Source organism: Uranotaenia lowii, chromosome 3, assembly GCF_029784155.1.
Source record: "Uranotaenia lowii strain MFRU-FL chromosome 3, ASM2978415v1, whole genome shotgun sequence".
Lineage (NCBI taxonomy): Eukaryota > Metazoa > Arthropoda > Insecta > Diptera > Culicidae > Uranotaenia > Uranotaenia lowii.
The window spans coordinates 338,984,393-339,008,830 of NC_073693.1; the positions used below are offsets into that span (position 1 = coordinate 338,984,393).

Sequence of the window (24,438 nt, forward strand, 5' to 3'; positions counted from 1 at the left end):
AACACTGCTTCTGTTATTCGATTAAAACATTTAATTTTAAGTAATCTACTTTCTTTTTCCTCTTGTTTGTTTAATTTTCCTTTTTTCCTTTTTTATGACTTGTATATCTCAAAAGAATTTAGGCACTATTCTAGATTCTGTTGAGATAGGTTCCTTTTTTACAAATTTTTCAAAAAAGAGTCTAGACGCGGCCGTGTGGGTTCGTTTGGTCGAAACTATTCTTATCGTTAAAGATAAGCGTTTTTTATGCAACTTTTTAACAGGCATCTAGCTAAAATTCGACATTCGTCTAATTCAATTTAAAATAAACCATTTCAAATAGCTTTACACCTGTTTTGACAAGTTTTGTCCCGGATTTTACTGGAACCCAATTTATTTGGTAATAAACATCCTACAAGCGACAATTCATCTGATGTCCTTTCAGCTATTGGTGACATTTTGAAAATCAAACAGACCTCTAATTAAAGAAAATCTGATGCTTTTTACAACAAGTTGAAAGTAATCGATTCAAAAACATAAGGAGTATTAAGATGGAGGAAGTAGAAGACAAATGAAATTGTCGCTTTTCAAATTCTTATATAAACTCAACAGAATATACGACCGAATATTCGGCCGAATATTCGGCCGAATATTCGTTTGGCCGAATAGTTGAAAAGGTCAATATTCGGTATTCGGCCGTTCGCCGAATACCACTATTCGGTACATCTCTAGTTTTTACCATTTCTATGTATAATGATCGCACAAGTCCGAGTGACTTTTTAAACTTCCCGATTGATGGGCCCAGGCTGTGGCTGATTAAGATTCCAAAAAATGCTACTACCACTAGGAACGATTCATCCATTATTGGTTTTGTTTCGACGTGACTCGTAGGTTCCGGGATATTTTTTTTCATTTTTCATTGAACACTTCTGTTGCTTCTGGGCAATTGATCGGAATTATTAAAGACATCGCTACGAGAATTCGAATAATCCGGGAAAGCAGATACGGGTCCAGTATTCACTGAAAACTGAAAGATTTTTATATTTTTCAACAAAAAAAAATCTCCAACCTACCTGGCTTTTTGGAAATTTGGAAATAATGACCAATCCTTCAACGAGGGAAGAAGCACTCGAAAATATACACCGCTGCTTCGGTGATGGTGACCATCGGATTCCGGATTTCGTTTTACTGCCATCTTCGCTTATTTCTTCCTGATAGAGTGGCGTTCGTTTTGTGGATTTTTTCACTGAAAAAGAGGGAAAGAAATTTTTGAATTCGAGGAGCATTACATTTTTTCTGAAACACAAACAGAATAACTTACCTGACTTGCTCTATTGTCAGAGGATATGTGGCAAACTACTTTTAAGTTATGGAGAACGGTGTCTAGCTGCGCAGAAAAAGTTTCACACACGCCGCGTCTAAAAATGAGAAACAAAATGTCGGACCACGCAGTGGGTAGTTTTTACAAAATTTAGGTTAATCGCAAAAAACCTCCAAGTGAACTAAAACTACCCACTCAAAACAACGTACTTTGGGGTTAATGCTAATCTACCCAGCAGTGAGTAGTACAGTGGGTAGTTTGATTTTGTCCGTGTAGGTATTATCCATCTTGAGACTTACAGCCAGAGGTGCCAGGTGTCCTGTAAAATCAGGATTCGTCCTAATTTTCAAAAGACCGTCCTGATTTTTAAAATTGTCCTGATTTGTCCTGATTTTTGAAAAATGGTCTTTAAATGTACTGAATTGTCCTGATTTTCAAAAAAAAATATCTAAATTGTAATTGAATTTATAGTTAAATTTTCAGGATATCGAAAAAATCGGTAGTAAAAAAATTTAACCGATAATAATGTTCGGTTCAGACGATATTTCAATAGTGTTTTTCCGTATAAACTGCAGGCCAGCCAAATTATTACATAAATTGAGGCATCTGATTCGCGCCACTGAACTACTTCATAACATTTCTATTAAACCAAAATATTGTTTTCCAGTCTGTAAGCTTCTTAGGGGGGTTGAGGGTTTAGAACAGTATTTTGTTGATATAGATGGTGTTTTGAAGAATAACTTATCAAAACCTACACCCACAGCTCAGGATTCACTCCAATCATGACATGCAGATTGTAACTGGCACAGGATGATATCATTATTGGCGTTAAGAAGCTTTGCAGAAAAATACTACAAAAATAAACACACCATTCTCCAACTGACCCAGTAAGAAGACATGGCAAAATGGTGTAACTGGCAAAATGAGTTGAAAGTGTTATTTTGAGTTGGATTCTCACTCGCCCTGTCGGATTTGGTTTTATTCATTTGTTTCATTTTTAAGTTTTTATGAAGTGCAGGCTCAAGCCTCTATGCCAGTCCGGGCTACAGAAAATCATGTCATCTTTAGAATAACACACGTTTCATCTCATTCGAGGCATATAGTTAACCTTAGCACCAATCGGCATTGAGATTCTGCAACCTCTTCTTTGGGTGTACCAAAACGTCATTATGTATTTGGCTGTAGCAAAAATGTATGACATTTTTCGAACAATGATTAGAATCAAGATTTTATGAATAATTTTAAATGTAGGATTTGAATGAAATTGTTTGAAGTTCTGGTAAACTATTCAAACAAAGCTTTTGATGTTTTTTCGGAAGCACAGGCTATATGTTTGGATGTTGATTCTCGTTGTTCTTTTTACGAGCTTTAATTTGAGCCCACTATGGGTGAGGTCTATTTAGGCAGTGCTCAATAACAAATTAGTATTTCCCACTCAAAATTATGAGTATTTTCCGGAACCACGGTCTATCATAAACGTAGTTACACTTAAAATGACTAATAATGAATGTGTGTTTACAAAGCGTTTGATGTTTTAAAATTCAAAAGTCAGCTACAATCTTTCCCACAAAGCTTTACTCGTCAAACGGTTCTGTACTTATCTTTTGAATAAAACATGATTGACTAACGTGAATATATTTTTGTACTCCTAGATCTTCTGAAAATCTGGTTGGCAAATGGAGTGAGTCACTTTTTCTTTGAATTTCGCTCATATCACTGAAGGGTTCCAAAGTGCATTCAATTTTGTTAGGCGTTGTCATCTCATTGAATATTAATTCAGTATAACTGCAAAAAAAAATATCCGTATGAGTTCTGTTGGGTTAAATATTTATAAGAACTGTTTGTTCTGCTGTAATAAAAACTGATATTTCGAATTAAAAATGATCATTGAAAAAACACTAATATAAAATTTTTGTTTTTAATTGCAGGATCACTTAAAAAGTTGGTAGCAGATACGGCAGTTCTTCTATAATAACGTTGAAAACTGTAAGTATAATATTTTCATTATTCGTTTATCAGACAAAATAGAGGCTTTGAAACATAAACCAGTTGATCTTCGTATAAGAGTTTATAATGTTCAAATATTTGATATCTTCAACCTTGAGGTTGATCAAATTTACTGAGAATAGTTTTGAGTTATATACGTTGAGTTCTTTGCTTTTTTTACAATATTGCAGTTTTCCTGGATCGTTTGCACATACTATCGGTATCAAACGAGATGGTAAAAGTTGTTTTAAATATGAATAACTCGAAGAGTTGTTCAACACTCAAAAAAGCAGGAAAAGTAATACAAATTTTCAATTCTACTAAATACTAAAATGTTCAGACAAAATTCTTTTCTTTTATTTTTAAGTTTATATTATGAGGCTTTCAGGATTTGAAAGGTGCAAGTGCCAAAATCATTAATTTTTAGTTAAGCATACCAAACGATTCTCTGACAATTTTGAAGCGTCTTTTTTCGAAACTATCATTCGAAACTAGGATCCCGGGATCAGAGGACACCAACGATTTTTCCTATGTCAATCTGGTGCAAAACTCATAATTTTAGTTATTTTTATTCTCACTTTTTCGTTTGAAAAATTGCGCGAATTCAAAAAAATATAAGAACAATCGAGCACTCTGACAACTTTGAAACGCTTTTTCTGAAAAAAAAAAAAAAACGTTTGAGCACTTTTTGTAGTAAAAACTTGATCTATTGTGCTTCACGTGAAAGCCGGAAACGACATATCAAATTTCAAAAACTGACTATATACTTTTTTTAGAACAACCATTAGATTTCTATTGAGTATTTCAAAATTTGTATGTAAAACAAATCACGATTCCATTCAAACCTCGTTGAAATTTATGAGGCATCTTAGACTTCAATTTTTTCACTAGGGTGGTCCATTTATTTTCTACTAAGATGTTTCTCGAATACAGGGCCGTAGGAAGAACTGACTCATGGGGAGGGTTTGGTGACCTTATTTTTTACATGACAATTTTGCTCAAATAATGCATGAATAAAAAAAAGTTAAAAACATTATTTTTAAAAACTATTTGATTATTCATTTCTAAGTTCTTTTACATAAATAGTTTCGTGTTAAATAGAAACTTTTGACAATAAATCCTAAACTCTTTCAAATGATGATTTGGATTTGTATAAAGATTCTTAAGTAACAAAAGAGGAAACTTACTTTCATCGATGGTTAAAATCTCCAAATTTGCATCAAAATCTGGTGAACTTAGCTTAAGATTGCCAAAAGTTCTCCCCCACGTATCCGGGCCGGGCAAATCCGGGTTATTTTATTTAAAACCTGACGAATATCGGGCATTCTATTTCCAAATTTTCAAACCAAAATCCGGGCTATATCCGGAAAAATTTGACTAAAATCCACGAACTATTCAACAAAAATGAAGAAAAAACAATTGAATCATAATTTTTTAAATCGAAAAACATAATCAGATTTTGAATTGTATTTCAGGCTCCCAAAAAGTCGTTTATGTTTATTGTTATAAATTTTTCAATTTCATTTTCGGCAAAATTAAAAATAATAATGATGCAATTTGTATTTTTCGTATGATTTTCCAAAAAAAAATGTGAGTGAATCTGGACATAATCAGGAGATTTTCAACTAAATTTGGGCAACCGGGCAGGGCCAAACCTTCCCCATTTTATTTTTATTTAATATTCGGGCAAGTCCAGGTAAAACCCGGTAATCTGGCCAGCATAATTTTGCTTATTTGATTTGAACTTACAATATTTTTTTTATGAAATGCTTAAATTTTGAAAAAAAAAAACAAAAAAATGAACCTAATTTTTAAAAGTAAAAGTAAAAGATGAAAATTTTGCGATTCAAATCAGGGGCGGGATTATGGAACTCGAAACAATCGAGTTTTGTTCGATTCGACCAACTTTGGCATTACCGATCTCGATTCGAATGGAACGTTTCGAGATGATCTACTACCCGATTTACTCGAAATCTAGTACGTTAAAATTTAGAACTCGAACGAGATTCGTAATACTGATTCTAATTCGATTCGAGTTCAACTCGAAACGGGTAACTCGAATCGAATAGGATTCATAATTTCACCCCAGATTTATGCAAACTCGACCCTATTAAAGGTTTAAGCTTAAAATTTGGTTCTTGAAAAATCTGCAATATTAATGATTTTTAACAATAATCCAAACCATATGGAATCCCCTGCAATTTTTCGAGAGAAGATACATCTTTCTTTATCAATTACTTTTCATTAAAAATAAATTCCGGCGGGTGGGGTTTTTTGAAATAAGTATTTCATAAAACAAAACTTTCAAAATGAAATAAAATTCTATTTATTTTTTGTCATTTCAGCTGAATTGTGCAAACGAACTGCCTTGGTTAAATTTTATATTCTAACTAACGAACAGAATTATGAGCCTGCGATATCTTGCAATTTGAATTCCTTACCGAAATAGTCAAAATCAGTTCATCATTTTCAACCCCAAACAACCCCCCCTCCCCCCCCCCCCCCCCCCTTTATCCCGATGCACGTTTAAAAAAAATTCAACTGAATAACGTTAAAGTAAATTATTGTTACTGAATTTTATCTGAGAATCAAATTTGAGTCACGTTACAAGCTTCCTAAACTATACATTTTGTAGAAATCGGTTGCGAAAAATAGAAGTAAATTTTTTGATTCATAAATCTAATTATTTTTCTGAGAAAAATAATTAGATTTCAATCAAAATACGCTTTTGGGAAGGTTTTTCAAATAAAATTAATAGAATTAAATTTTACAAGTTCAAAAATGTAACACCCATTGAATACGCCACACAATCATCGATTGTCGCCACCCGGATGGTAGATTCCGGAAGTACACTTCCATAATGTGGAAGCACGCTTCCTCTTCAGCTGGGCACTTGAACCGAAATAAATTGAAAAAAGAAACTAAACGGAACCATCGTCGCATAATTAAGTTGTAGGTTCTGGATGTGCTTATGTGCTGGGTTGCCAGGTGCCCAGATTTGTCTGTAAAACCAAGACTTTTGAGCCTTCGTCCAGATATTGGTCAGACACAGATTTTGCCCAGATTTTTGCTGAGAGTGCCCAGATGTTACAGACTTTCAAAATTGAGTGATAAAATCAATATTCATGTATCGGATTTGAACCGTAAGTGGCAGATTAGACTGAAATTTGGCTTGTTTTCATTGGTATTTGCCCAATCATTAATTAAACTTTTTTTTTTTAAATAACATCGGCAATGGTACTTGGCAGGAAACAGTGTTTGTTAATTGTTGTACAGTTATCAACTCGAAAATAACCCGAACACCATAGCACAAACACCCCCCCCCCCCCCCCCCCCCCGCTCTCACGATTCATCAAATTTAAGTACCAAATTTGTGATTTTCCTTATGCACAGACACACACAGACTTTTTTTGAAAATTGCCCAGATTTTTCATCCTCAACACCTGGCATCCCTGCTTATGTGTGTCTCTCCCAGTTTTTTTTTCTTTCTCTCTATTTTCAATTTATATCGCCTCTCCACAAGCTCTGTGTCGCCCCGATCGGACGGAAACTCTGAAATTTCGGAAAATATTTATAATTTCGTATAACTTTGAACCTTGTAGATAATACAAAGTGATATTAAATTGAAATTAATAGATTCAGAGAATTCCGGAATAATTTGTTTGTTTTTATTTTCTAAATCCCAACATTTCCGTGCAGCGGCTATAATTTGTCTCGCTTGGACCGGTGCCGGTTGGTTCGAATTACCCTAATATTCCACTGCCGTCGGGAGTCATGCGGTCCCCCTCAGGTCATGATTGAGGGGGAAATGTTTGGGAGACCCGCCGCCATCAGCCATGTGTTGATGTGTTTGGAATTTTTAATCGATTAGCAACCTTCTATAGGTATCTATCTGCTGCCGCCGCCCGGTGGTCAGACATTTTTCAATGGCGAAGGAGGGGGAGCAGGGCCAGAAGATGTGGGGACACATTTCCTCCGGGGAACTATAAAATTAATTTCGACAATTTTGGCCTAAAGCTGTAGCTTCAGGCCGGTGATACTCATCGGCGCTTTTCTTGGCGGCTTTCCAGCAACGTAAATATTCCACCATCGTATAGCCGCGATGCAGCTTTGCTGATATTTCTAAACACTGGCGGCAGCTTAAGTACACTTCTGGGTAGGTAGTAGGATGGAAAAGGACCAGTAGATTTAGTAGAAAAAAATATCGTTCGTGTGTGTGGAAATAAAAAACACCAGGTTCGTTACATGCAAATGACCTAATCAAATTACGACACATTGACCTCTTCCGGGCTGGTTTTTTAAACACTAAAACAAACTGCAGGTGGCTAACATTTGACTTACGGAGCAAATGAGAGCTGTAATTCTGATTATATCGAAATGAAATTGAATTATAGCATTTATAACTGCTAACTAACTAACCCGTAGGAAAAATGTAAGGAATCAGTACATGTAGATTTTTGAAGCCACCATGGATTCGTGGAAGTCTTTTCAACTTTTAATTCGAAGGACTACGTTTTCAAGATCTCTGAGTAAAGGAGGATAAAAATTTCAATTTTTCGCAACAAAACTGGTTGCAACCTAGAGTCATAAAATTATCCCAGAAACTGCAAATGGAGCTTCTCTAAAGCCATTATTTATGTACTCTACCTTCCCCATCTTTTTGGCAAATAATTCTCTTTCTCGTAACAACTGGAACTATATTCCGTAGACAGCCAGTTGTCCACAACATCCAATTTAATTGATGCGTAACACAATTCCCAAGTGGTGCATCGGATGTGCCATCTACGTACGTACGTGTATGGTCATATAAGTAGATTATTTTCGAAACAGAACCAGGCGACAAATCCCAATCCTATAAACAACGATACATTCCCAGGTCTGATAGAAAAAAAATGAAGCCGGATGACATTTATTTCACGAAGAAGATGCGACAGACTCATTGAATGGGAAAATTTGGCTAGCTACCAGAAAAATATTTCTTGATTCTCGTCAGCCAGGAAGCCATTTGTAGCAAACTGGAAATGACTTTATTTAAAAAAAAAATCAACGTTTGTAGGTTAGGATTGGCAAAAACTGCTGCTGCTGCACCTGAAACGTTCATAATCTACTTCCCAGCCTTGCCGCCGTGAAGCGCGGGCGAGATAAACAGATTATTGTTTACCGAGATTGTGAGATATCGCCGCAATGTGTTTTCAATGGAGCGACTGAGCAAGTTTTGCGGTTTTTTCTTCTTCTACTTTTGCTTTTCCCATAAATCTTATTCCATGTGAAGTGCGGAACAAAACGTAGTTTTAAAAAATCATTCACAAGGTCACTGGGTACCTGAGTTCGTCGTTTTCCATGACCGTGACACGGATTTGTTTCTCTGACTAATTGTTTCATTTACTGGGCTGGGGCTTCTTCTCCAATCGAGCAGCTGGCTTTCTGATGCACTTTTTGGGCTTGAGGTGTACAATTTCAGTTCACGCAATTAGACTGAGGGTTGATATTTTGTAAAGCTACATTTGAATTCATCTTTCGTATCATAATTTCGGCAACATTGGGAAATGTTTTGAAATTGATTTTTTTTTAATATAAATAAATTTTTTAGTGAGGCGTCGAGGTCTCTCAGCCGTAATTTAATCGAGAACGTCGAGATCTCGAAGATATCAAACTGAAGGTTGTCGAATGCTTTACGAATCGCGATCTTAAAGCCTTTGAGTTCTATAAGTAGTCTATGCCTTGAGGACGTCGAGGCAGTGAGGCCGTCGAGGTCTTAAGGCCGTCGAGGTCTTAAGGCCGTCGAGGTCTTTAGGCCATCAAAGTATTTAGGCCGTCGATGTCCTTAGGCTGTAGAGGTTTTAAGGCCGTCGAGGTCTTTAAGTTGTCGAGGTCTTTAAGCCGTCGAGGTCTTTTTTTAAGGCCGTTAAGGTCTGTAGGACGTCGAGTTCTTTAAGCCGTCGAGGTCTTTAGGCCGTCGAAGTCTTGAAGCCGTCGAGGACTTCAGGTCGTCGAGGTCTTTAGGCCGTCGAGGTCTTAAGGCCGTCGAGGTCTTAAGGCCGTTAAGGTCTTTCAGCCGTTGAGGTCTCTCAGCCGTTGAGGTTTTCAGGCCGTCGTGGTCTGCAGGCCGTCGAGGTCTTTAAGCCGTCAAGATCTTTCGGTCGTCGAGGTCTTCAGGCCGTCCAGGTCCTTGGACCGTTGAGGTCTTCAGACCTTCGATGTCTTCAGACCGTCGAGATCTCCAGGCCGTCGAAGTCTTCAGGCCGTCGAAACTTTCAGGCCATCAAGGTCTTTAGGCCGTCGAGGTCTTAAGGCCGCCGAGGAATTGAGGGCCGTCGACGTCTTTAAGCCGTCGAGGTCTTTAGGCCGTTGGGATTTTGAGGCGTCGGAGTCTTTAGGCCGTCGAGGTCTTTAGACCGTCGAGGTCTTTAGGCAGTTGAGCACTTTAAGTTGTCGAAGTCTTTGGGCCGTCGAAGTGTTTAGGCCGTCGAGATTTTTGGACCGTCGAGGTTTTCAAACTGTCGAGATCTTTAAATCGAGATCTTTCGACCGACAAAGTCTTTAGGCCGTCGAGGTCTTTAGGCCGTCGAGGTCTTTTGGCCGTCAAGGTCTTTAGGCCGTCGAGGTCTTTAGGCCGTCGAGAGCTTTAAGCTGTTGAGGTCTTTAGACCGTCGAGGTCTTTAGGCCGTCGAGGTCTTTAAGCCGTCGAGGTCTTTAGGCCGTCGAGGTCTTTAGGCCGTCGAGAGCTTTAAGCTGTTGAGGTCTTTAGACCGTCGAGGTCTTTGAGCCGTCGAGGTCTTTCGGTCGTCGAGGTCTTTAGGCCGTCCAGGTCTTAGTCCGTCGGGGTCTTCAGGCCGTCGAGGCCTTTAGGTCGTTGAGGTTCATAAGCCGTCGAGATTCTAAGGCCGTCGAGATTCTTAGGCCGTCGAGGTTTTTAGGCCGTCGAGGTCTTTAGGCCGTCGAGGTCTTTAGGCCGTCGAGGTCTTTAGGCCGTCGAGGTCTTTAGGCCGTCGAGGTCTTTAGGCCGTCGAGGTCTTTAGGCCGTCGAGGTCTTTAGGCCGTCGAGGTCTTTAGGCCGTCGAGGTCTTCAGGCCGTCGAGGTCTTCAGGCCGTCGAGGTCTTCAGGCCGTCGAGGTCTTTAGTTAATCGAGGTCTTTAGTTAATCGAGGTTTTAAGGCTATGATGGTTTCAATATATCGTCAATATCTTCAGACCGACCGACATAGAGATCATCAGGAAATCGATATATCTAGTCCGTGAAGGCGACAGGATGTTTTATTCGTCGAATTTTTCAGGTCATGAAGGTTCTGAATTCATCGAGATATCCAGGCTTCCAAAATATTTATGCATCGGATTTTAGGTTGAGGTATGCAACCCACCGAGGTCTTCAGGCCGTTAAGGTATACATGCCGTTGATGTCTGCATGCCGTCGTAGTCTTTATGCTGTCGATGTCTTTAGGCCTTAAAATTCTTGAGGTTTTGAAGCTCTCGAGATCATTAAGCCTCCAAGGTATTCGAGGTTCTTAGGTCATAGAGGAATTAAGGCTGTTGACGGCTTTAGGCCATCGTCGTCGTGAAATTGTTAACATCTTTAGACTGGAAAGGTTTTTATGTCGTTCAGGTTTTCAATCCGTCGAAATTTTCAGGCAGCCGAAATCATAAGGCTGTGAAGGTTTTAGCATCGTCAAGGTCTTCAGGCCACCGAAGTTTTAAGACCATAGAAATTATTAGAAAATCGATATCTCTAGCCCGTGAAAAGCTTAAGGCCTACATGGTGTTTAGTCCGTCGAGGTTTCCAGCTCATCGAGGTATACAAGCCATCGTGTTCTTTAGGTCGTCAAGATATACAGGTCATCGAGATCTTAATGCCGTCTATGGTCTTCCAGCTGTCGATGTATTCATGCCATCGTGGTCTGCATGTTGTAAATGTCTTCAGGCCGTGAAAGTCTTGAGACAGTTGAGGTCCCGTCGTTAAGGTTCTGAGGCTCTTGAAGTCATTAGGTCATTGAGGTTTCAAATATTCGCAGTTTTAATGTAATTGAGGTCTCGAGGCCGTTGAGGGCTTTAGGTTGGCGAGGTTTTTAGTCAATCAATATCTTTAAATCTTCAAGATCTTGCCGTGAAGGTTTTAAGACCGTCGCAAATTTTATAACGTCAGGATTTTTAGAACGGCGAGGTTTTCTGGGCAGCGATGTCTTTTGGCCGTCAAGGTACAAATGGTAAATATGAATACATATCAATCTTTTAACTATTCAAAATATGCTTTAAAAAATCTGTAAACTTTAAAAAAATGTAGTTTGTTTTGGATTTTGAGTTGATAAGTTTTGTAAATTGTTTTTTTGTTCATCTTGTTATAGATGTTAGGAATGACAATAAGGTCTCAAAATTTATAGAAGAGGCTTCAAATAAGCATTGCATAATGCATACTTCAACACATGTCTATGGAAAATCGATTATTGGCAAAATCAAGAAAAAAAACATCTACTTGTAATTCAAAGAACAAGAAATTCCTAACATTCCAGCAATCTTAATTCTGAATATAATCAGAGAGACATTCTACAACTACATCTATTGCCATGCATGTCATGTGCCTCGTCGTAGGAAAGCCTGGGCAAAAAGTCGAGAGGAAAAATCGAAACAAAATAAATAAAAGCGCAATCAACTGCCATTCGTGGTGCAGAAATAACACGCAACAAACAACATTTCAAGTTCAACGGTACTGCCAGCCAGCCAGCCAACCAGCTAGCGGGGACCGATGTTTGTTTACTTCAGCTTATTTTTTCGCAATGCGTCCGTTGTAGGTCGAATTCCAACATACGGTATCGGAAGCATACAGAGCTTCATCAGAATGTGCGGAAGTTGCAAACGACGACGGCGTGTTCTAGCTAGACTACACAAACTTGCAATCGGCAGTAACCTCACACATTCTTAAGTTGCGTAAAAAATTTGAACCTTTGATAAGAAAATACTTGAAGGTTTTAAAGTAAAAATGAAATTCATTTTTGTAGAAAGATAATTCTTTGAAAAAAAATCTCAAAGAGAATTGTGGGACGACTGTGCCTGGACTGATTCTTGTGGAAAAGAATGCGGCAACATCTATTCGCCATTCGGAGTCGGACAAATCAATCAATCTAATCAATTTCCCACCCGTCATGACTTAATGAGGAATCGTGTCGCTCGATTGAGTGCAGGAAAGCCGTTTAGGAATAAATTGTTGCGTACCGATTTTTTTTTCTCAACAAAGGAAACGACAGAGATGGAACTGTTTAGCGGTTGAATAGATGCATCGCAAATAAGCGGCCGAATGTGGTAAACAGAATACAAAATTAGGAATTTTAATTTTAAAATTTTCGTACAGAAGTTGAAGAAGTGAATCGAATATTTCAAATTCGTTCTAAAAAGAATATGGAATTTGAAAACAATGAAATTTTTTGAAAGAGGTTTCATGATAACATTTCTAGCTAGCTGTCGCCTTACGCACCCAAAATAATAAACATATGTATACCAGCTTGTGCTAATATGCGTAGGTTTTTTTTACTTCTTCTATTTTATTTGCCACGCATCGTATACTAAGTTACGTAAACTGATCGTAAACTTTTGGGAGTAGGCCGACATCTGCTTTCAAGCTGTTGGCCATTGAGTCGGCGCCACCAGGTGGGCCAATTTTTGAGTTCGTTTTTGGGCATAAAAGCATACATAATTGAGTCTAATAAAGCAGGAAAAGGAAGGTACCTTTAATGTTGGGAAATTCATTATATGGCAAAGCCCTCGTACACCCTCATTTGAGAACAAATTGATTACCTAAGTATTTACAAAATAGATGTTGTAACTTTTTAAGAATTGACAAATAAACTATATAATTGCAAGAGGAACTTTAAAAAGTTTAAAAGTAAATCTGATTATTCTGTATACCTAGCATAATTCCGAAACAACAAAGTCAAGGGATTCCTTGAATATTTTTTGTTGTTGATCTTAACGGTATTATTCACGGTATTTCACGGTATTAAAAATCAAAAAAAGTTATAATTGACAAAATCGACAAAAATAAAAATTAAAAAAACACAACACGAAAACGATCTACAAAACTTCAATAATACCCAGACAAATTGTCTGCAGTCATTTGGAATTTTATAATTTCTTTTTCATTTTCCGGCTCTTTCTTTGTCTTCTTTGTATCATTTTTATAAGTTTGAATTTCACCTATTTTAAAAAATCGGCAAGATTGTTCGGCAACATGTTTTGGATCTAATTCTTATGACGAAAATGACAATGTGATAAAAATAATAGAAATGACAATGTGATAAAAATAATAGAAATGACAAAAATGACAAAAAATGACAAAAATGACAAAACTGACAAAAATGACAAAAATGACAAAAATGACCAAAATGACCAAAATGACCAAAATGACAAAAATGACAAAAATTACAAAAATAGCAACAATGTTATAATTGACAAAAATGACAAAATGATAAAATGATAAAAATAATCAATAATTACAAAAATGACAAAAAAGGCAAAAATGACAAAAATGCCAATAATGACAAAAAAGACAAAAATGACATAAAAGATAGAAACGCCAAAAATGACAAAAATGATAAAAATGACAAAAATTGCAAAAATGACAAAAATGACAAAAATGACAAAAAAATGACAAAAATGACAAAAATGACCAAAATGACCAAAATGACAAAAATGACAAAAATGGCAAAAATGACAAAAATGACAATAATGACAAAAATGCCAATAATGACAAAAATGACATAAATGATAGAAACGCCAAAAATGACAAAAATGACAAAAATGACAAAAATGATAAAAATGACAAAAATTACCAAAATTACAAAAATGACAAAAATGACAAGAATTTAAAAAAAAATGACAAAAATGACAAAAAAGACAAAAATGACAAAAATGACAAAAATGACAAAAATGACAAAAATGACAAAAATGACAAAAGTGACAAAAGTGACAAAAATACAAAAATGACAAAAATTACAAAAAAAGCAAAAATGTCATAATTGACAAAAATGACAAAAATGATAAAATGATAAAAATGATTAATAATTACAAAAATGACAAAAATGACAATAATGCCAATCATGACAAAAAAGACAAAAATGCCAATAATGACAAAATCCAAAAATGACAAAAATGACAAAAATGATAAAAATGACAAAATGACAAAAAAGACAAAAATTACAAAAATTACAAAAATGACAAAATGACAAAAATGACAAAATGACAAAAATGACAAAAATGACAAAGATGACAAAAATGACAAAAATGACAAAAAATGACCAAAATATCCAAAATGGCAAAAATGACAAAAATGTCAAAAAAAAAAAAATGGACAAAATTGACAAAAATATCTCTGGCAGAAATGGCAAAATTTATACAAGTGACGAAAATGACAAAAAAGACAAAAAAGACAAAAAAGACAAAAAGACAAAAAAGACAAAAAAGACAAAAAAGACAAAAAAGACAAAAAAGACAAAAAGACAAAAAAGACAAAAAAGACAAAAAGACAAAAAAGACAAAAAAGACAAAAAAGACAAAAAAGACAAAAAAGACAAAAAAGACAAAAAGACAAAAAAGACAAAAATGACAAAAAAGACAAAAAAGACAAAAAAGACAAAAAAGACAAAAAAGACAAAAAAGACAAAAAAGACAAAAAAGACAAAAAAAGACAAAAAAGACAAAAAAGACAAAAAAGACAAAAAAGACAAAAAAGACAAAAAAGACAAAAAAGACAAAAAAGACAAAAAAGACAAAAAAGACAAAAAAGACAAAAAAGACAAAAAAGACAAAAAAGACAAAAAAGACAAAAAAGACAAAAAAGACAAAAAAGACAAAAAAGACAAAAAAGACAAAAAAGACAAAAAAGACAAAAAAGACAAAAAAGACAAAAAAGACAAAAAAGACAAAAAAGACAAAAAAGACAAAAAAGACAAAAAAGACAAAAAAGACAAAAAAGACAAAAAAGACAAAAAAGACAAAAAAGACAAAAAAGACAAAAAAGACAAAAAAGACAAAAAAGACAAAAAAGACAAAAAAGACAAAAAAGACAAAAAAGACAAAAAAGACAAAAAAGACAAAAAAGACAAAAAAGACAAAAAAGACAAAAAAGACAAAAAAGACAAAAAAGACAAAAAAGACAAAAAAAGACAAAAAAGACAAAAAAGACAAAAAAGACAAAAAAGACAAAAAAGACAAAAAAGACAAAAAAAGACAAAAAAGACAAAAAAGACAAAAAAGACAAAAAAGACAAAAAAGACAAAAAAGACAAAAAAGACAAAAAAGACAAAAAAGACAAAAAAGACAAAAAAGACAAAAAAGACAAAAAAGACAAAAAAGACAAAAAAGACAAAAAAGACAAAAAAGACAAAAAAGACAAAAAAGACAAAAAAGACAAAAAAGACAAAAAAGACAAAAAAGACAAAAAAGACAAAAAAGACAAAAAAGACAAAAAAGACAAAAAAGACAAAAAAGACAAAAAAGACAAAAAAGACAAAAAAGACAAAAAAGACAAAAAAGACAAAAAAGACAAAAAAGACAAAAAAGACAAAAAAGACAAAAAAGACAAAAAAGACAAAAAAGACAAAAAAGACAAAAAAGACAAAAAAGACAAAAAAGACAAAAAAGACAAAAAAGACAAAAAAGACAAAAAAGACAAAAAAGACAAAAAAGACAAAAAAGACAAAAAAGACAAAAAAGACAAAAAAGACAAAAAAGACAAAAAAGACAAAAAAGACAAAAAAGACAAAAAAGACAAAAAAGACAAAAAAGACAAAAAAGACAAAAAAGACAAAAAAGACAAAAAAGACAAAAAAGACAAAAAAGACAAAAAAGACAAAAAAGACAAAAAAGACAAAAAAGACAAAAAAGACAAAAAAGACAAAAAAGACAAAAAAGACAAAAAAGACAAAAAAGACAAAAAAGACAAAAAAGACAAAAAAGACAAAAAAGACAAAAAAGACAAAAAGACAAAAAGACAAAAAAGACAAAAAAGACAAAAAAGACAAAAAAGACAAAAAAGACAAAAAAGACAAAAAAGACAAAAAAGACAAAAAAGACAAAAAAGACAAAAAAGACAAAAAAGACAAAAAAGACAAAAAAGACAAAAAAGACAAAAAAGACAAAAAAGACAAAAAAGACAAAAAAGACAAAAAAGACAAAAAAGACAAAAAAGACAAAAAAGACAAAAAAGACAAAAAAGACAAAAAAGACAAAAAAGACAAAAAAGACAAAAAAGACAAAAAAGACAAAAAAGACAAAAAAGACAAAAAAGACAAAAAAGACAAAAAAGACAAAAAAGACAAAAAAGACAAAAAAGACAAAAAAGACAAAAAAGACAAAAAAGACAAAAAAGACAAAAAAGACAAAAAAGACAAAAAAGACAAAAAAGACAAAAAAAAGACAAAAAAAAAACAAAAAAGACAAAAAAGACAAAAAAGACAAAAAAGACAAAAAAGACAAAAAAGACAAAAAAGACAAAAAAGACAAAAAAGACAAAAAAGACAAAAAAGACAAAAAAGACAAAAAAGACAAAAAAGACAAAAAAGACAAAAAAGACAAAAAAGACAAAAAAGACAAAAAAGACAAAAAAGACAAAAAAGACAAAAAAGACAAAAAAGACAAAAAAGACAAAAAAGACAAAAAAGACAAAAAAGACAAAAAAGACAAAAAAGACAAAAAAGACAAAAAAGACAAAAAAGACAAAAAAGACAAAAAAGACAAAAAAGACAAAAAAGGCAAAAAAGACAAAAAAGACAAAAAAGACAAAAAAGACAAAAAAGACAAAAAAGACAAAAAAGACAAAAAAGACAAAAAAGACAAAAAAGACAAAAAAGACAAAAAAGACAAAAAAGACAAAAATGACAAAAAAGACAAAAAAGACAAAAAAGACAAAAAAGACAGGAAAAGACAAAAAAGACAGGAAAAGACAAAAAAGACAAAAAAGACAAAAAAGACAAAAAAGACAAAAAAGACAAAAAAGACAAAAAAGACAAAAAAGACAAAAAAGACAAAAAAGACAAAAAAGACAAAAAAGACAAAAAAGACAAAAAAGACAAAAAAGACAAAAAAGACAAAAAAGACAAAAAAGACAAAAAAGACAAAAAAGACAAAAAAGACAAAAAAGACAAAAAGACAAAAAAAAGCAAAAAATACAAAAAAGACAAAAAAAAACAAAAAAAATAAAAAAGACAAAAAAGACAAAAAAAAACAAAAAAGACAAAAAAGAAAAAACAAAAAAGACTAAATATAATTAAAAAAAAAGAAAAAAAAAATTTACAAAAATTAAAAAAAACAAAAATGAAAAAAAATGAATTTTTTTTAAATGAAAAAAAAAACGAAAAAAAAAATGACAAAAAAGAAAAAAAAAGACATTAATGAAAAAAATGGCAAAAATGACAAAAATGATAACATAAGAAAAAATGACAAAAATGTCATAATTGAAAAAAATATTACAAAAATGATGAAGGCTACCTAAATTATAAAAAATGACAACAATTACAAAAATAACCAACATCACGTAAATAGCAAAAATCATAAAAATGACAAAAATTTTGAAAAAATACAAAAATTACAAAACATACCAAAATTCCAAAAATAACAAAATTCTTTTCACGTCTAATGGTTTAAAATGTATCCCTAAATCTGCTATGCTTTTTTCGTTGAAACACTTCGTTTTTTTACCGAATTTACGAGTTTACGGGCTTCTACCAAATTTAGAAGTTAAATGCAGACCATACTAATGTCTGAGTTGATGCTTGTTTTAACCGCCATATTACTTCGTGTGTGCCTAATTTTTGATACTATGTTTCTATCATTCTGGATCCAAGTATACATAAATGCTTTCGTAACGCGTCAACTCCCGACACGTTACTGCGAAATTCATGTTTCAACATTAACTTCAGTCTTCAGTTCTATTAAAGTTGTCATTTTGGCAACGTTTTTCTCTCAAGCATAGAGCTAAAAATTTACATTTACTCCATTGTTGTGAGTTCAAATATCTGTATGTATATTTTTTGTCTTGTTCTTCTTATCATAAAATCAAACACAACTCTCATTAATTTGGGATGAACAACAAAAACATAAACACCCAGAAAATTATTTGCAAATTTGCAACTGAGATACACAACAACCAAAAAAAATTAACCTCACCCATCGACTGACGACGACTCCAACTGGAATCGACCATAAACAAGTAAATTACAATTTGAACAAAAATCAAAATGAGAGCAGTAACAGCAAAAAAAAAACAGAATGAATCGACGTACGGCCTTTTGAACTATCGTCCGGCTTGGATGCATGCATAAATGACCAATTTATTGGATTCGACCAGCAGCGCAACAGTGATTGGAATTCGATCGAAATTGGTGTTAGTACTTGTCAATGACGGTAGATGACGCTTCCATGGCTTAAAAATCTGTAGAAACAGTCGCTATTTGATGACCCTTTCATCTGTATAAAAAGTTATCCATTTTGCAATATGACCTGATATATATTAACAACGTGTTAAATTAACTTCAAGCTAAAGTTTCGATTTAATGAGTCACAAATTTAAACCATAAAAAGATTCTCCCTTGTTAGGATAAGTGGCCATAAGTCATTCTTTTACCTGGCGTTCCATAAGGTAGTCACTTAGGGCCTCTTATTTTAAAACCATCTATATATTTGTTAGTATCTTTATTCTATTTAACTTTTACTTACTTAAGGCGCGAGAACTTTAAGTAAGTAAGTAAGTAAGTAAGTAAAAGTTAAATAGAAAAATGATACTAACCAATATATAGATGGTTTTAAAATAAGAGGCCCCAAGTGACTACCTTATGGAACGCCAGTTATTATATTGAAAAGAATGACTTATGGCCACTTTTCTTTAAAAAGGAAATTCCTTTTTAAAGTTTAAATTTGTGTCAAATTTTATCGAAATTAACAAGTCCTCTCGAAAGAACTTTTTTATTCCTCTGTTCCGAATTGTCCAGCGGCACCGACCAGTCGTTCTTTGGTGCAATGCACTGCTGCAATCCCAGCTCGTTGAGATGAATTTCTTTGTATGACCATTGCATTATCCAGTGCCGGTCGGTGCCTGGCCTGAGTTGTAAAATAAAACTAACCACACTATATATGCATTATATACGACAGCAATTGGGGCCACTAACGAATAGAATTGAACTTTGTTCGCAAAAGGACTTGAAAGGCAGAAGATTCGGTGCATACTTTTTGTGTGTTCTATGTTACATCTTTATTTTATCTTTTTTTACTTCCTTCCGGTTTGTGCGCGAGTACTAATCTTAAATTTATCAACTGTGAATAGTGCCTTATGTGAGGCTTCTCCAATATCCTCACATTTTGCTGGAAAGAATTTTATTCATCATAAAAAAACAATGGCCAACTTTGGTACTTAAGAACAGGATAATATTAGGAACATTGGACAAAATTTGGAGCGCACCAGTGAATAGTTTGAAGTTTTTTTTTCGCAAATAATTCACGTTTTTAAACTGAAAAACTATTTTTAATTTATTCTAGGCAAGTAGGTAACCAATAATACTCGTCGTAGGACATCAAAAGGTGCACTTTACAGGAAGGCTGGAACCTTGAAAAAAAAAAATTACTTGACTATGCTTTCGATGCCAACTTTAGATACATTTGACTTATTAAACATTTTCCATTTCTTTCTCGGTTACAGATAACCGCCACAATTCGTCCATAGAGGGCCCGCACCCCGCACCACCAGGAGTGTGGCCGGAACCATGGACGAACGGCGGGTGGCGGATTACTTTGTGGTGGCCGGCTTGCCGGAGAATCCCAAGCTGCTGAAGGAAAACATCTTCAACGATTCGTCCCATCTGCGGTCGGCCAATGTGATCGATCCGATCACCGACATCGGAGTGTTTTTCCCGTCGTTGGGCGAAAAAATTCCAGTCGACTATGAGGTACTGGAGAAGACACCTTCAGGTCAATATGCGGACCTCAACTTTGGTTCGGTACGGACCACGGCCTGTTTTATATATTTTAGAAGGGGCAAGGATAAGCCCCCGCTTGTTGATATCGGGGTTATGTACGAGGGCCATGAACGGATCATGTCCGATGCTGAAATCGTTCAGAACACCCCAGGAGATCGCCTAGCCAATGTAAACAACTCATCCTCCAAAACATTCCTCACATTTCGGCGGGCAAAGAATGATATGCCCTGCAACGAGCTGGTTGTGACCGATTTGTGTGTTGTGATCCCGTCCAAGGGTGAAGTGCCACCGCATGCGTTCTGTATGATCCACAAAACGCTCAACAAGGGCATAATGGGAAGCGACGTGTTCCTGTGCTACAAAAAGTCTATGAACCGACCGAAGCTGATCAGCTACCAGCCGGAAATATTGCATCGATATCCGACGATCGATCACAACGATTTCCCCCTGAATTTGTGCCCTAGCGTTCCGTTGTTTTGTTTGCCCATGGGAACCACCTTGGAGTCGTGGCCACATGTGCCCGGTGGCGACGGTAGATTGAAGAGGAAGTCAATACAACCCATCTTTAGTACGTTTGTCCTGACGGTCAACGATGGAACTTACAAGGTCTATGGGTCCGCTTTGACCTTTTACGAAGACTTCGAGTAAGTTTATTTGCTTTTTCGTGTGAAAGCTCCTGAACTAGTTTTCAATTCTCTTTTCAGCGAATCACAACTAAACGAGCAGCAACGGGAGCTGTTGGAGTGGACGCCGGATTCGCACAAGACACAATCGTTGCACGTGAACAAATCCATCTGTTTACTATCCCGGTGGCCTTTCGGAGACACATTCGAGCGATGGTTGCAGTTTTTACATGTTAGTCCCAACCATAAAAAAGAAATATAAAATATACGAATTAACAAACCATCTTTCCCCTACAGGCGCTATCCACTTTCGAGGAACCGCTTCCGGTGCCTATCGAGCGATACATAACACATCTACTTGACGAAGTGCCATTCCCATCGCCGAGCATTCTGCTGCAGCTGTCGAATCTGAGCAACGATCGGATCCTCTTGACCCTACCGGAGGACTCTCCCCTGCCTCGAAGTGGAGCCGGATTTCGTCAGCTCCTATCCAATCTGGGACCGGAAAACTGTCTTCACGTGCTGCTGCTCGTAATGACCGAGCAGAAAATCCTGATCCATTCGCTGAGGACAGCGATACTCACAGCCGTCGCTGAAGCCGTTTCTTCATTTCTGTTCCCCTTCAAGTGGCAGTGTCCCTACATCCCACTGTGCCCCTTAGGCTTGGCCGAGGTTCTTCACGCCCCACTACCCTATCTGATTGGAGTAGACTCCAGGTTTTTCGACCTTTACGAACCCCCGAATGACGTGACCTGTGTCGATTTGGACACCAACAACATCAGCCTCTGCGAATCCCAGAAGCATTTAATCACAAAACTGCTGCCGAAGCGTGCGGCTCGCATTTTGAAGCAAACTCTAAGAAATTTAGAAGAGTTAAGTCAGAGCAATGGCCATGAGTCGTCTAACAGCCTGGATCGAGATTTCAAGAAAAGAAAACGGGAACAAAATCTAGAACAACGAATTCAGGAAGCTTTCCTCCAGTTTATGGCTTCTATTTTGAAAGGCTACCGGGAATATCTGGTACCGATTTCGAAGGCTCCAACTAGTAGAGCCACCGATCCTGATGCCCTTTTTCAGATGAACGCCTTTCTGAGGTCGAGAGATAAAGCCCATCATAAATTTTTCCAGCTGCTGATGAAAACGCAAATGTTTATCAAGTTCATCGAGGAGCGATCGTTCGTTTCGGATGGAGATCACAACCTGGCATTCTTCGACGAGTGCGCCGAAAAGGTCAGCGCTTTCGAAGATACCCCAACGGAAATCAAGCTGATCGATTGGGACTCGGGCCAAAGTAGCGAGCGGACCAAGTTCATTCTACCACCCGAATGTCAACCCGGACTACCGGAGCAAAACTACAGCTACGGTTCGTTCATTTTAAATCCCATCTTGCTGAAGCAATCCCGCAAAAGTATGCTGATCAATGCATTGCAACACAACAGCAGCTTGGTTCCCGGTTCACCGATGGCTCGACGAACAAAACACGAAATAAAAACCGCCCAAAAACTGGCTCGCAAAAACCTTGGTAATCCAGAACTCTGGGCCAAGCATCTACTGGCTGCCTGTTATTCAATCTACTTTATCATCCTGCCCAGCTACATTTCGGAAAACGCTGGTCGAGAACACTCGATCCTAAAAGCGGCCTACGATTTGCTTAGCAAAGCCTGTCAGCTGAAAATTCAGTGCGATGAAGTCTGCTATCGGATTATGATGCAGCTCTGCGGAATGCACAACGTGCCGGTACTTGCAGTCAGACTACACTATCTGATGAAACGCTCCGGTATTCAACCTAACGCTCTAACTTATGGCTTCTACAACCGCTGCGTTCTGGAAGCACAATGGCCTTCAGATTCCATCCTGTCCAGCCAAATGCGCTGGAACCGGTTACGTAACATAGTCCTGGGTGCGGCCCACTTCAAACGGGCCGGCAAAAAGTTTGCCGCCCGACGAAAACTCTCAGTCTCACACGAAAACAATCTAAGCACCCTAGAATGTGTGGACGGTACATCCCGCACCAGCCTCGATTCAGGTATTTCGCAAGCCGAGCACACTTCTAGCACCCTGCTAGATTTTGCAGCCTTCGATAAGCTCCGCGGACGGTTGGGGGCAATCGTACGGCAATCCAATGTTCCTCAGGAATCTTCCGGGGATGTTCTTTCAAGTGCCGGACTACTCATCAGCGGCGAAGGCTCGGCTCACTTGAAAAACGGAACCAAACCTCCGCTGGCTCCACCGTCAAACCCTTGTAATCTTAGCCCTCGGATGCTGGCCCGGGCCGAAAGCTTCGGCGGTGATTCCGATTTCATCGATAAGCTTCAGCGACAATCATCGATACAGCACACCACCAACGGTGGCACTCCGAATGGTTTGGACGGAACGCATGGCGGTGCAACCCGTGTTAAAAGGGTTCTTGATTTCCAGAGTGAAAATGGAAATAGCTCCCAGGAGGAGCTATCCAATGGTAATCTGGACAAATCAGCTGTAAGTCCGACTAAGTAAGTTCTATTGATAAACCTTTGGATCTTCTCAAAATACTACAGCTCATATTCCTAATTTCAGGGTCTGCAATCGAACGTTGGTGACGCAGGACGACCCACTGGGTGCCCTCAACGACACTGAAGAGTTGCTCGAGGTTCAACAATCGGTCGAAAAGATGTCCATCAATGGCGGCGGCACCACCAACGGAGGAAATCATTTCCAGGCCCACAACAACACCATCTACACCGACCAGCCGATTCTGTTCAAGGGCCAGAGGTCGGCCACCTTCGACGATTCGCTGCAGCTGAACAAGAGCATGCACCGGTCCGAGACGATGCCGGTGACCAGCTCGGTGACGTCCAGCTTTGCCAGCATCGGGTCGTCACTGAAGTTCAACTTTGGGTAAGTTGAGTTTGTTTGGTGTGTTATGGTACAATTCAAAATTTGGAGATACCTTTCAATTGATGTTACTCGATGTTTTTGTTCGGAATGATGCATGCTAAATTTTAAATTTATAATCAAAAGTTATCGTAATTTTGGCTGGCTCAAATCATTTTTGTATTTTTTAGGGGGAAGTTGTCTACTACCGGACACTTAAGGTTTTTAAGCAATATCTTCAAAAATATATTTTTGTTAATATTGGTTCCTCTACTGATTTCAAGAGTATCAATATTATGATCACTTAACTATATTAGAAAAAAATTAATTTACAACATATTCACGTGGTAAGAGAAATCATTTCTTGTTAGTTTTCACTCATTTCCAAAAGTGTTGTCTATGGCCGGACACTACGAATTACTTCACCAAAGTTGTCACCAATGGCACAAAAACATAGCAAAATGACTGAAATCACTTGCACAGGTCTTGTGAGTATGTGTTTTCCAGTACTGAACGTTCTATGAAGCTAGTCATAAAAGTTTTTATGACTAACCAAAAATCGAACATTTGTTTCGAAAAAACTAGAGAAAATTGTCTATGACCGGACAGCAAAATTTAAAGTTTCTCAGAGGACCAAAATAGTTTCGTTATTGAATCCTTATCTTCTGCTAACCATTTAAGGGTGCAAAAGAGATGAAAAAATGAAAGTTTCGAGTTGAAATCATCT

At 36.3% G+C, this 24,438-nt stretch overlaps 1 protein-coding gene across 2 annotated transcripts in view; it reads left to right on the plus strand.

The window, feature by feature from the left end:
• The window catches only part of LOC129750760 (DENN domain-containing protein Crag-like), a 119,051-nt gene that overhangs the window by 89,282 nt on the left and 5,331 nt on the right, over positions 1–24,438 (plus strand). For both annotated transcript variants that reach the window (XM_055745785.1, XM_055745786.1), the window contains exons 3-7: positions 3,229–3,286; positions 19,959–20,879; positions 20,940–21,090; positions 21,156–23,350; positions 23,415–23,735. In XM_055745785.1, the coding sequence (XP_055601760.1) occupies positions 20,023–20,879; positions 20,940–21,090; positions 21,156–23,350; positions 23,415–23,735 (3,524 nt within the window). In that variant the 5' untranslated portion in view covers positions 3,229–3,286; positions 19,959–20,022. The remainder of the gene's footprint in view (positions 1–3,228; positions 3,287–19,958; positions 20,880–20,939; positions 21,091–21,155; positions 23,351–23,414; positions 23,736–24,438) is intronic.